The sequence below is a fragment of the Bos taurus genome, chromosome 18 (genome assembly GCF_002263795.3).
Source record: "Bos taurus isolate L1 Dominette 01449 registration number 42190680 breed Hereford chromosome 18, ARS-UCD2.0, whole genome shotgun sequence".
NCBI lineage: Eukaryota > Metazoa > Chordata > Mammalia > Artiodactyla > Bovidae > Bos > Bos taurus.
The window spans coordinates 62,021,716-62,034,264 of record NC_037345.1 but is presented as its reverse complement, the minus strand read 5'-3'; the positions used below and the strand labels follow the sequence as shown (position 1 = coordinate 62,034,264).

The 12,549-nt window shown below is 64.7% G+C and overlaps 2 protein-coding genes across 6 annotated transcripts; both read left to right on the top strand.

The window, feature by feature from the left end:
• The first annotated feature begins 2,727 nt into the window (after positions 1 to 2,727).
• ZNF628 (zinc finger protein 628) lies at positions 2,728 to 9,331 on the top strand. 3 transcript variants are annotated; one of them, XM_010815491.4, is made up of 3 exons: positions 4,607 to 4,726; positions 5,393 to 5,585; positions 6,112 to 9,331. In XM_010815491.4, the coding sequence occupies exon 3, from the start codon at positions 6,117 to 6,119 to the stop codon at positions 9,207 to 9,209; it is 3,093 nt and encodes a 1,030-aa protein (XP_010813793.1). In that variant the 5' UTR covers positions 4,607 to 4,726; positions 5,393 to 5,585; positions 6,112 to 6,116; the 3' UTR covers positions 9,210 to 9,331. The 3 variants fall into 3 exon arrangements, with proteins under 3 accessions (NP_001179987.1, XP_059732886.1, XP_010813793.1); NM_001193058.3 differs by lacking the exons at positions 4,607 to 4,726; positions 5,393 to 5,585 and adding an exon at positions 2,728 to 2,774 and having other exon boundaries at positions 6,112 to 9,209; XM_059876903.1 differs by having other exon boundaries at positions 3,222 to 5,585.
• Positions 9,332 to 9,618: 287 nt separating this feature from the next.
• Positions 9,619 to 12,539, top strand: NAT14 (N-acetyltransferase 14 (putative)). 3 transcript variants are annotated; one of them, XM_010815484.4, is made up of 3 exons: positions 9,619 to 9,818; positions 10,494 to 10,609; positions 11,393 to 12,539. In XM_010815484.4, the coding sequence occupies exons 2-3, from the start codon at positions 10,538 to 10,540 to the stop codon at positions 11,939 to 11,941; spliced, it is 621 nt and encodes a 206-aa protein (XP_010813786.1). In that variant the 5' UTR covers positions 9,619 to 9,818; positions 10,494 to 10,537; the 3' UTR covers positions 11,942 to 12,539. The 3 variants fall into 3 exon arrangements, with proteins under 3 accessions (XP_010813786.1, XP_005219762.1, NP_001032322.1); XM_005219705.5 differs by lacking the exon at positions 9,619 to 9,818 and adding an exon at positions 10,064 to 10,089; NM_001037245.1 differs by lacking the exon at positions 9,619 to 9,818 and having other exon boundaries at positions 10,096 to 10,609; positions 11,393 to 12,537.
• The last annotated feature ends 10 nt before the right edge of the window (positions 12,540 to 12,549 follow it).

The window sequence follows — 12,549 nt, the reverse complement described above, 5'->3', positions numbered from 1 at the left end:
TGTGATGTCTGTGTCAGCTGGCCCCTCTGAGTCAGGACCCGTGACGTCTGGCGCAGGGTTGTGCTGAGGGGTCCACAGTCAAGGCTCCGTGAGGGCTCCAGCGCAGGCATGGCTGGTGCGGGGCACGGCTCCTCCCGCGCGTGTCCTCGGGGAGCCAGACACGGTGCCGGCGTTCCGTCAGGCGCCCCACAGGGCTGTTACTGCTGCTTTGAAAATGAGCCTGCCAGATCTGCAGATTTTGTTTTCCCTTCCCCAAGGAAGCCCCAGGCCCCCAGAGTACGGGATCCTGTTGCTCCCGGGGGCTCCTCCCTCCTTTCCCAAGCCCAGGTCAGGGGGCGGGGCCTGGCGTGCGGAAGAGCCGGGGATACAGAACCCGGGGGCGCGGCCTGCAGCTTTCGATTCTCCCTAGCCTTCCCCTCGTCCTCCTGGACAGTTCAGTGCTCTGCTCAGGTGTCCCTCCAGGGCCTCTTTTCTGGCAGGGGAGGTAAAGAAAAGCTAAAGGGAGAGCAATGTTTAGGTGGGGATTTCATAAAGACCCTGCTGGGCAGGGTAGGTCTGACCACTTAGATAACCCAAGTCCCAGCCTGCCTGGGGGCCTTGGGGAACTGTCTTTTGTTGTTCAGTCACTAAGTCGAATCAGACTCTTTGCGACCCGAGAACTGCATGCAGCACGCCAGGCTTCTCTGTCCTTCACCGTCTCCCGGAGTTTGCTCAAACTCATGTCCATTGAGTTGGTGATGCCATCCAACCATCTCATCCTCTGTCGCCCGCTTCTCCTCCTGCCCTCAGTCTTTTCCAGCATCAGGCTCTTCAAATCAGGTAGCTGAGGTATTGGAGTTTCAGCATCAGTCCTTTCAATGGATATTCAGGGTTGATTTCCTTTAGGATGGACTGATTGGATCTCCTAGCAGTCCAAGGGACTCTCAAGGGTCTTCTCCAACACCACAATTCCAAAGCATCAATTCTGAGATGCTCAGCCTTTTTTATGGTCCAACCATCTGGGAGGCTGTAGAACTTCACTTATTCAAGAGTGCTGCCTGCTCCTGACAGGGCCCCTCGTTAGTTGTTGGGGACACCTGGGGGCAAAGGCAGACCCCACCCCTCTGACATGGAGCAGAGATGAGCAGGTAATGGGACCCCCACCTAGCAAAGGCGAGACCATTCACCTCCACTTGGGACTAGAGCCCGGCCCAAACCCACAGTCTTCCGACTAAGATCACACAGCTGGTCTCACGACTTAATGAAACTCAGATTCTTGAGGTCTCATCATAGAAAGAATTCAGTGAGAGACAAAGTGATAGGAAGAAGTAGAGTTAGTAATATAGGATGCTTGTAAGAGGTGAAAACGGGCAGGTGAGAGAGCTCTGCCCCAAGGATTAAAAAAAAAGTTGCTCAGTTGTGAGGGACTCTTTGCAACCCCAGGGAGTGAAGACCCACCAGCCTCCTGTGTCCATGGCATTCTCCAGGTAAGAATACTGGAGCGGGTTGCCATTTCCTTCTCAGGGGATCTTCCCAAACCCAGGGATCAAACCCGGGTCTCCTGCATTGCAGGTGGATTCTTTACCATCTGAGCCACCAGGGACGCCCCTCCCTGCCACCAAGGATTAGGTGGGCTACAATCTTACAGGTAAAGGAACACGGGGGAGGGAACACGGTCCAGTAACTTTCTTAAGTGATCATCAACTTACAGTGGCCTCCCAAAGTTTCCTAGGTTTCCCTATCTGCAGCTACCTGAATGACTACCCGATTCTATCCCTAACACAGCGACTTTCCAGTAGGAATTGAGAAGGGATGGGGTATGGGGTGGCATGAGGCATGTCCATCAGGCCGAGGGGAGTTGCCTTGGGACAGTGGTTCTCAACCAGGGGACTGTGGCCAGGTCTGGAGGGGGCCGTCTTAAGGTGTGGTAGAGGGAGCCCTATTGGCCTCTGGTGGGTGGGGGCCAGGCTGAACCAGCTTGCAAGGTACAAGTCAGCCCCCACAGCAAGGAGAGGTCAGCCCAGATGTCAGTAGTGCCCTGGCTGAGAACCTGGGCTGGAGGGCCCGCAGAAAAGCCGGTGTGGCTTGGAGGCTGGTGAACATGGTAAGGGCAGACACGGGGTTCAGAACGCTCCCGGCGGTCCCAAGGCCCCCAGGAGTCCCTAGTGCCCTGGGCGAGCCCCCTGCAAAGCCAAGCCCAGGTTGCCCGACAGCCGCACTCGCGAGCAGGCGACAGACGCCCGCAACTGCCAGCACTGCGGGCCTCGGTTTCCCTCATGGGAGTAACGGGAACCCCGAGGGCCTGGGCGTGGGCCAGGAGTGACAGGGCGACGCCTGCTCGGGATTCTATCACAGGCAAGAGGGAGTCGATGCTAGTAAAGGGACACGTCCGACCCCGCGCCCCGACCCGACTTTGCCGGGCCTTGGTCCCATCCCAGCGACCGCCTAGTGGATCCGACCGGTGGTCGGGCTTCCGGGAGAACTACAACTCCCAGGATGCTACGCGCCGTAAGAGCCCGAAAGCGCCGCGGCCGCCGGCGGCCAATGGGGTGGAGGGGCGGGGCCTCGGCGCACGTGGCGTCCTGACGCACCGGCGGCGACGTCGGGGTTTGTGTGCGCGAGAGGCCGCCGATAAAGGTTGGGTGCCTCGCGCCGGGGGCCGTTGGGAGGGAGCGCGCCCCCGCCCCCTCCCCGGCCCCCGCTCCCGCCCCGCCGCCGCCGGGGCCCTGCCTTCCCGTCGACCCCTGCGGGAGGGCCCTGGGCCGCCTCCGCTCGTTCCCCGGTCGGGGCCGCAGGTGAGAGACCGGAGGGGCGGGGGTGGGGGAGGGACCGGAGGGCGGAGACGTTGGGGAAACGGCGAACGTGAAACCGGAAGGGGTGCCTTAAAGGGAAGGGCGCTGCCTCACCTCCGACTTTTGTCCGCCGGGCTGGCCCCCGCCCTCTTAAAGGGCAAGGGACCTCTCTTTAAAGGGTCGGGGCAGGTAGTGCAGTTTGTAAGCTCTCCCCTCTCCCATCGCCCCTCTGCCCCACCCCGCACCCCCAGAAAGAATTCGCCTCTTAAAGGCCGCTGACAGTGTCCCACACGCTGAAGGAAAAAGCTTCTGAATCCTAGTGGCTTCAAAGCAAGTCCCTAGTTTAGCTCAGCAAGATAGGTGGGTACGCGGGCGCAGAACCCTCTTAAAGGGGAAGTCGGGCCTGATGGAAGGGTGTGGCCTGGCCTCTTGACGGGTTGCTGTTGACCGGATCAGCAGGGTCCGGTCCCTTCCAGAGCACGGCTGTCTTCTTAAGGCATGCTGCCTTCTGAAAGACACGTGCAGCTTCCTGGGGTAGTCTCTTAAAAGGAGGTGCTTCCATTTCAAAGGGGTTGCTCATGTTTTCTCAAAGGGGATCTTTATGGCCTGTGCAGAGAGGATGCCCCGCTTTGTTTCACTCAAGATGTGTTCACCGAGCACTCACTCTGTGGCAGATGCATTCCAGACTCTAGGCGCCGGGAAGCAACAGTGAACAAGATGCCATTAGCATCCAGTGGGCAGAGACCAGGGGCTGACCAACTTGCAGTGCAGGGAACAGACCCCTGGACCCCCGACCAGCCCCAGATGTCAACAGCGCTGATGCTAGGAAACTCTGATTATGAAGTAGGTTAGAAAGTGATAGCAGTCTCCCTGGTGGCTCAGATGGTAAAGCGTCTGCCTGCAATGCCGGAGACCGGGGTTCGATCCCTGGGTTGGGAAGATCTCCTGGAGAAGGAAACGGCAACCCACTCCAGTACTCTTGCCTGGAGAATCCTATGGACGGAGGAGCCTGGTAGGCTACAGTCCATGGGGTCGCAAAGAGTCGGACAGAAAGTGATAAGCCCCATGGTGGGGGGATAACAAGGCAGAGAAAGAGATTGCAGCGTGTTGGCAGGGACTGCAGAGTTTAGTAGGGTGATCAGGGAATACCTCCCGGAGATGATGTTTCCACAAAGCCTTGGAGGTGAGGGAGGGAAGGGGCTTCTAGGCAGGGGCCTGTGTGAGGGCCCCAGGTGGGAGCGGGCATGCCTGCCGCCACCCCGTGAGCAGGGAGCTGTGAGGGTTGGAGAGGCCAGCAGGCAGAGAGTCAGGGAGGGGAGGAGGCCACAGGCCGTGGGAAGTCTGTAGGTTTTGGGGAGGGATCTCTCTTCTGCTGTCAGATGGGAGCTGTGGAAGCCTTTAGCACAGAGCAATGAGATGGTCTGTGTCAGCAGTTTCCATTCAGCCTCTGTGTTGGGAACAGGCTGGGGGTGGGAAGAGTAAGGATGGGAACTAGGAGAACTGTCAGATTCCAGCGATGCTCCTGCCAGAATAGGGGAGTCAGCTAATGGACTGGTCAGAGAGAGCGAGAGAGAGAGGAGTCGAGGGTGCCCGGGGACTTTTGGCCTGAGGAAAAACAAAGCTGTTTTCAGAGATGGAGAAAACTGGGGTGAGAGAGAGATTTGCAGCGGGCCAGGACACAGAGGGGAGACAGCAGGAACAGAAATTGGAGCTGGAGCTGGGTGTGGGGCCTAAGTGTGAGGTGTCTCTTAGGCGCCCAGCAGGGGTGTAGGTATCCAAGGTCAGGTGTCAAGTGGAGAGGAGTTTTGGAATGGTTCCGTTTGTAGATTGTGGAGTCCCAGGAGTGGTGGGGCCCCCAGGGAGAGGGTGGGTGCAGAAGAGGAGGGCTGGCAGAGCTCTGGACCCTCCAGTGTTCACAAGTAGGACTGCCACTCGAAACAGAGAAGGCCTGGCAGGTGAGGAGAGCGGGGAGCCCAGAAGCCAGGGCAGTGGGTCAAGGAGAGAGAACCACAGTGTCTGCTGACCACTGAGCAGAGACCACTGGCTTTAGCACCATGGAGGCCATGAGAGTGGGGCAGGGTCTGGTTGGCAGGGTTTGAGATGGGAGGAAGGGTGTACTGATGGCATGTTGGGGTGGCTTTGCACAGAGACAGAAAGGAGGCCACAGCTGGAGGAGGAAGTGGGGTGAAGGGTCTTTGTTCTTTTTAAAGATGGGAGACTTAGCCCTTGGGTGAAGTGATGGGGACGGTCCAGGAGGTGAGGAAAGTCCGAGTCTTTGGCCCAGAGGCAGGAGGCAGATGGCAGGGGTGGGGGGCAGTTCCGGGTTTCTCAGCCTTAGCACCCCTTGCATTTTGAACCTATGGCTCTTTGCTGTTTAGGGGTGAGTGGTTCTGTCCCGTGCATTTAGGACGTGGAGCAGAGTCTCTGGCCGCTGCCCACTAGATGACATTGGCCCCTGCCCCTCCAGTTGACACAGCCAACCCAGTCTGCAAGCATGGCCAGATGTCCCCTGGGGTGGGGGCGTAGTGGGGGGCGTGCAGATCACATGGCCTCGTTGAGAACCACGGGTGTAATTGCTGCATTGTGGGAACATTCTGTTCTGGTTGCTTTTATTTTCTCAGACACAGGGTCAGTGGCAAGCTCCACCTGCTAAGAGCAAGAGGGGACAGGAGAGAGGAGAGGAGAGAAGACGCGCCAGGTGTCACCTGGTGGGCAGTGCAGGGCGATGGGGAGGGAGCTTTGAGATCCTTGGGCTTGGATGCGCAGGGAGACGAGGCCAGGTGGCTTCGGGTCACCAGCAGCACCGTATACTGGGTAAGGGGGTGGCGAGGGTCTGGATGGGGGCTAGGGTGCGGGCTGCAGCGTCCGTGGTCGGTTTGGGGTTCAGCCGCCAGAAGGGGGCGCTGGAGCAGAATGCGTAGCGGTGGAGAGTAGGTGTCGGAGGGCTTCGGCAGTGGGAGCAGGTACTAAGCAGGATGGAGGAGGAGGTCTTTAGAGGGAGCTGACCGAAGGATCTGGAGCCAGGGCACTAGAGACCCGGCGTCCTTTAAGGACACGCCTGTCTTTAGGGGGACGGGGCAGAGAGCCCTCCAGCCTCTTGGAGGGGATGCCCCGTATCAGGGAGTGACCAGCTCCTCCCAGTGTGCCCGAAGTTTCCCCTTGAGCACCCAAGGCCTCTATCGCGGGCAGCCTCCATCGTGGGCAGCAGCCTCCTTGTCCGAAGGGAGGTGCTCCCTGCCTCTGAAAGGGCCGGCCTGTGGGTGTGGGGCTGCGATGGTCCGGTGTGTGAGTGGAGGTGCGGGGAGCCCCCGGCCTGCCTTGACCCCGCGTCCCTCCCCAGGTGTGATGGTCGGCTCCCACGTGGACATGGCGCCGGCCTCGACCGCCGAGGGGGCCAGTGAGAAGCCCGGGCCCGTGGCCCCCGCCCCGCCGGCGCAGTATGAGTGTGGGGAGTGCGGCAAGTCCTTCCGCTGGTCATCCCGCCTGCTGCACCACCAGCGCACGCACACAGGCGAGCGGCCCTATAAGTGCCCCGACTGCCCCAAGGCCTTCAAGGGCTCATCGGCGCTGCTCTACCACCAGCGGGGCCACACGGGTGAGCGGCCATACCAGTGCCCCGACTGCCCCAAGGCCTTCAAGCGCTCGTCGCTGCTGCAGATCCACCGCAGCGTGCACACGGGCCTGCGCGCCTTCACCTGCGGCCAGTGCGGCCTGGCCTTCAAGTGGTCCTCGCACTACCAGTACCACCTGCGCCAGCACACGGGCGAGCGGCCCTACCCTTGCCCGGACTGCCCCAAGGCCTTCAAGAACTCGTCCAGCCTGCGGCGTCACCGGCACGTGCACACTGGCGAGCGGCCCTACGCCTGCGGCGTGTGCGGCAAGAGCTTCACGCAGAGCACCAACCTGCGGCAGCACCAGCGCGTGCACACGGGCGAGCGGCCCTTCCGCTGCGCGCTCTGCCCCAAGACCTTCACGCACTCCTCCAACCTGCTGCTGCACCAGCGCACGCACGGCGGCGCCGCCACTGCCCCTGCCCCGGGTGCCGGCCCCGGGCCTCCGCCGCGCGAGCCCGCCGCTGGTGGCAAGGTCCTGGTCTCCGACGCCTACCTGCAGCGGCCCTTGCCGCCGCCCAGCCCGCCCGCCCCGCCACCACCCGCGCCCCCGCCCGTGGTGCCCGAGCTCTTCCTGGCCGCCGCCGAGACCACGGTGGGGCTGGTGTACCGCTGCGAAGGCTGCGAGCTGGGCTTCGGCAGCGAGGAGCTGCTCCTGGAGCACCAGCCGTGCCCGGGGCCCGAGGCGCTGCCTCCGCCAGCTGCCGCGCCCTCCGAGGCGCCCAAGGCCGACCCGCCGCCACCGCCGCGGTCCCCGCTGCCCCAGCCCGCTCCCGCCACCGCCGCTGCCCCTGGCTTTGCCTGCCTCCCCTGCGGGAAGTCCTTCCGGACGGTGGCCGGCCTCTCCCGCCACCAGCACAGCCACGGGGCGGCGGGTGGGCAGGCGTTCCGCTGCGGCAGCTGTGACGGCGCCTTCCCGCAGCTGGCCAGCCTGCTGGCGCATCAGCAGAGCCACGTGGAGGAGGCCGCAGCTGGGCGCCCGCCCCCCCAGGCCGAGGCCGCCGAGGTCACCTGCCCGCAGGAACCGCTGGGGCCAGCGCCCGGCCCGCCGGCCCCCGCGCCCGCGCCGGCCTCGGCGGAGCGGCCCTACAAATGTGCCGAGTGCGGCAAGGCCTTCAAGGGCTCCTCGGGGCTGCGCTACCACCTGCGGGACCACACGGGCGAGCGACCCTACCAGTGTGGCGAGTGCGGCAAGGCCTTCAAGCGCTCGTCGCTGCTCGCCATCCACCAGCGCGTGCACACGGGCCTGCGCGCCTTCACGTGCGGCCAGTGCGGCCTCACCTTCAAGTGGTCCTCGCACTACCAGTACCACCTGCGGCTGCACTCGGGCGAGCGGCCCTACGCCTGCGGCGAGTGCGGCAAGGCCTTCCGCAACACGTCGTGCCTGCGGCGCCACCGGCACGTGCACACGGGCGAGCGGCCGCACGCCTGCGGCGTGTGCGGCAAGAGCTTCGCGCAGACCTCCAACCTGCGGCAGCACCAGCGCGTGCACACGGGCGAGCGGCCCTTCCGCTGCCCGCTCTGCCCCAAGACCTTCACACACTCCTCCAACCTGCTGCTGCACCAGCGCACGCACTCAGCCGAGCGGCCCTTCACTTGCCCAGTCTGCGGCCGCAGCTTCGTCATGGCCGCCTACCTGCAGCGGCACCTGAGGACGCATGCCCCTGCGGCCCCTGCAGCCGGCCCCCAGCCCCCGGCCCCACTGGCCGCCGCCCCTGCTCCGTCGGCCACCCAGGATGTGCACGTCCTCCCCCACCTCCAGGCCACGCTCTCCCTAGAGGTGGCTGGGGGGACGGCCCCGGCCGCGGCCCCCGGCCCCGCCGCTCCCAACTCGCAGACGTTTCTCCTGGTGCAGACGGCTCAGGGCCTGCAGCTGATTCCCAGCAGCGTCCAGCCGCCCACGCCCCCGCCCCCGCCCCCGCCTGCGCCCCCCAAGCTCATCCTGCTGCCCTCCTCCGGCCCCGCTGGCGGGGGCAGCTGCGCCCGGCAGGGCCTGCGGGCTGCGGGGAAAGCTGGGCCGGGGGCTGGAGTAGTTTGGCTGCCAGGCCCTGGGGGGTTAGGCGTGCAGAGAGGAAGTAACGCTGCCGGGAACGTGGGAGGGCAGAGCCTTATAGTTCTGCAGAACGTGGCGGGTGGGGAGACAGGCCCGCAGGAAGTGAGTGGGGTTCAGCTCCAGCCCCTTCGTCCAGCCCCGGAACTGACCACCGTCCAGCTCCAGCCGGCCCAGGAGGTGACCACGGTCCAGCTCCAGCCTGTGACGGGTCCGCTGTCCAGTTCCAGCGGGGGAGCCGTGACCACCGAGGCGCCTAATCTGCTGGTGGTTCAGAGCGGGGCAGCCGAGGAGTTGCTGGCGGACCCCGGCCCAGGGGAGCCTGGCGAGGGCGAGGCCGGCCCGGGGGTGGTCCCAGATGTGCTCTTTGAGACGCTGCAGACGGAGGAGGGGCTGCAGAGCGTGCTGGTGCTGAGCGGGGCCGATGGGGAGCAGACCCAGCTGTGTGTGCAGGAGGTAGAGACCTTACCGTCGGGGCTGGCCGAGCCGCCAGCCTCCGGCCCGCCCGGACAGAAGCTGCTCATTATCCGTAGCGCCCCGGCCGCAGAGCTGCTGGAGAACGGCAGCGCTGGGGGAGGCGCCGCTGCGCTGCAGCTGCTGGCGCCCCCACCGCCTGGCCCAGCCTCTGCTCCTGCGGGCGGCCCCGCGGCCCCGGGCCCCCAGATGGTACAAGTGGTCCCCGCAGGAGCGGCACCTGGGGGCGTGGCCCCACAGGGCCTGCCCTCCATCCAGATTGTCCAGACTCTGCCCGCGGTCCAGCTGGTGCACACGTTTTGAGTCGGACCACCGGTATCTCTTCCTGCCCCACGAAGAGGCCCCGACCCCATCTCCGCCTGGGCTGGGCTGGGCTGCGCGGAGGGAGCTGCAGGCTGGGCTTGCTAATAAAGACCAGAATCCCCTCTCTTGTGTTTTTTCTAATTGGTGGGGTGGGAGGTCAATGTCATGACCATAGCCACCACTTGGAAACTGGGGGGTCTCCTGCTTCCTGGTTCGCAGGTGGCTTTGCGTCTTGGGGCCAGCCGCTGCTCCTATGTGGGGGCCCTGTTTATCCATTTTTTAAGAAAAGGGACGCAACGGTCACGGTGTAGGGGAGGCACTGGAATCTGGAACACCGGTTCTGCCACTTGTTCTCTGTAAGTCACCGCGCTCTTCCTCGCGCAGAAAAATAAGTGGGTGGCGGGGATGCTTATCCCGACGATCACTGAGAGCCCTGGTGGGCAGTTGGGGAACCTGTGGGTCTGAGATGCTGTCGCGGCCCCGCCCGCGGAAGCCGGGGAGCCATTGGGAATCAAGCCGCCTTCGCGGCCTCACCCCTGCGCTCAGGTCGCTTAGCAACCAGGGGCCATCGGGAAGCCGGCCGGGGAAGCCGGCCGGGGCGCGCGCTGGGTAAGCCCCGCTGCCCGCCTCCACCCGGTCTACAGTTCCAGGCCCTTCCGTCAGGCCCCCTCCCCTGCCAGCGTCCCGCACTCCCGCTCTCTCCGCCGCTCCTCCAGGCTCTAACCTATCCGGCCAGACGCTTGGCAACGGTTACTAAGCCCGAGAGCAGGCGCTGCCCCGCCCCCAGTGCGCGGGTCTGACGTCACTTCCGCCGGCGACCCCTCCCCGACCCTGCCCCCCGCCCCCCGCACCTTGTCAAAAGCGGGAGCGACCCACAGAGGTGTCTGAAAGTCCTTGTTCCTGCGACAGGCGACAGGCGCTGCTCCGGGGCGGCCGGGGGACAGAGGCGCTCTGGGCGCTGGGGGCGGGGAGCGCGGTCCTTTCCCTGGCTGGGGGGGTTCACTCACCCCCAGGGCAGCCGCGGGGCCTGGAGGCAGCGCGGTGTTGGCAGGCACCAGGCTTTTAGGCGTGGGTCGCCGAATACCGCCGGGGGCGGGCTTGACCCGAGAGGCTTCGGAAGGTCGCTGGATTGACCGGGAAGCCTGTCCTGTCTCGGCCCTCGCCTGGAGGCCGCCAGCATCCCGCGTCCTGACCTGGACACGCTGCAGCTGCTGGCCCGCAGCTCTGGGACACTTTGGGGAACAAGAGGTGTCCTCCTGACACTGACCTGCTTGTTTTCGCCAGGTGCACGCCTGCTCCTTTGGGGGCGCGGGAGCCTGGGGGCTGCCATGGCCCCCAGCCACCTGTCGGTGCGGGAGATGAGGGAAGATGAGAAACCCTTAGTGCTGGAAATGCTGAAGGTGAGAGACATTAGCAGCACCACTGAGCCCGGGGGGCGTGGGACGGAGGGTACCGCTTGGGGGTGGGGGGGCGGGACCCTAGAAAGCCCGGCAGGGGGCGGGGAAAGAATGGGGACACCAATGAGCTTGGGGGGGCGGGGACAGAATGAGGGGCACCAGGGAGCCCAGGAGGGGGCGGGGGGCATCCCGAGTGGCTTCAGCCACCCTCCTGAGCCGGCGGTGACGCTGGAGAGCAATCTTTTGCTCCTAAGACACTTCCAGCCTTGGACCCTTCTCTCTCTAGTGCTTTCTCCCTAACCTAGGGATCGAGAACGGTTTTGTGTGTGTGTGTGTGGCCACGCCACATGGCACGCGGGATGTTAGTGCTCACCCACCATAGATCCAAGCCATGCCCCCCGCAGTACAAGCCCTTCCATCTTCCCACGTCCCCTCAGCCCTGTGCTCCGGCCTCCTACTACTCCAAGCCTGGCCCTCGAGGACCCCCAAGCTCCTTCCAGCTTCCTCTCTTGGTGGGGCGGCTCCTCTGTCCAGTCTCCCCTGGTGCCTCACGCCTGCAACTCCGCTGAACCCGGATTGCCCACCGTTCCTAATTCACCTGCTCCCACATTCAGAGCCCAGTGTGCCAGCCAGCAGTGTGTTCACGCCGAGGCACACCTGCCACAGGCCCCGGATCAGTGCTGTCCCCTCCCCTCCGATTGCTCCCACCCCAGGCAGGGCCTGCCTCGGCCCCCACTGCCTGCCGCCCTCGGGAGCCCCCTCGCTGACTGCTCCTCCTGCCCGCAGGCTGGCGTGAAGGACACAGAGAACCGCGTGGCCCTTCACGCGCTGACCCGGCCGCCGGCCCTGCTCCTCCTGGCTGCGGCTAGCAGCGGCCTTCGCTTCGTCCTGGCCTCCTTCGCCCTGGCCCTCCTCCTGCCCGTGTTCCTGGCTGTGGCTGCCATGAAGCTGGGCCTGCGGGCCCGCTGGGGCTCGCTGCCCCCGCCCGGTGGCCTCGGGGGGCCCTGGGTGGCAGTGCGGGGCTCGGGAGACGTGTGCGGGGTCCTGGCCCTGGCCCCAGGCTCCAGTGCCGGGGATGGGGCCCGGGTCACCCGCCTCTCGGTGTCCCGTTGGCACCGCCGCCGAGGTGTAGGCAGGCGCCTGCTGGCCTTTGCTGAGTCCCGGGCGCGAGCCTGGGCTGGTGGCATGGGGGAGCCCCGAGCACGCCTGGTGGTCCCAGTGGCCGTGGCAGCCTGGGGCGTGGCCGGGATGCTGGAGGGCTGTGGCTACCAGGCCGAGGGGAGCTGGGGCTGCATGGGCTACACGCTGGTGCGGGAGTTCAGCAAGGAACTGTGACTGCAGACCCTAGTGGGAGGAAAAGCAGCATTTAGTGAGCACCTGCTGTGTGCAGGCACTTCCACACCATCCTTCCCCCCCCCCACCCCAGGGCCCAGCAGCTGAGGCCCGCAGAGGGCAAGAGACCCCGCCACAGCCTGATGCACATCCGTAGTGTTTGAACTTCTTAGAGGGGTCAACCTGTCCAACCCCTGCCTCAGATTCTGTCTGCACGGAGAAATCTTATCTGTCTGCCAAGCCTGTGTCGCTTGTGTTATGACATGTGGCAGGAGAGGAGGCCGAGCACGTATGCTCCCCACTGGGGTTAGGACTTGGCAGGGGCACCCCAAACAGAGATGAGGGCCCCCCCAGCCCCGGGGGATGGGGTGGGGGGCGATGCCCATGCTTGGAGGGGGTGAGGCTGCAGAGGCAGAGAGGGGCTGAGCGAAGCCTCTGCAGGGGTGGGTTGTCTGCCTGGAGAGAGCCCCAGGGAGGGAGTGGTGGGCACAGGGCGGCCCGGCTAGCCCCTCCCCAGGAAGGTGGGAGCCCAGAGGGGCGGCCAGACCCATCTGGTTTTTTACACCCGTTTGTTAATAAAGCCTGTAACCGCTGCACGCCATTTCTCTCTG

Coding starts and splice junctions, on each gene's coding strand:
- ZNF628 (XM_059876903.1), top strand. CDS start 6,117: ATGGTCGGCTCCCACGTGGACATGGCGCCGGCCTCGACCGCCGAGGGG.
- NAT14 (XM_010815484.4), top strand. CDS start 10,538: ATGGCCCCCAGCCACCTGTCGGTGCGGGAGATGAGGGAAGATGAGAAA. Junction 10,610..11,392: donor TAGTGCTGGAAATGCTGAAG/GTGAGAGACATT, acceptor TCCTGCCCGCAG/GCTGGCGTGAAGGACACAGA.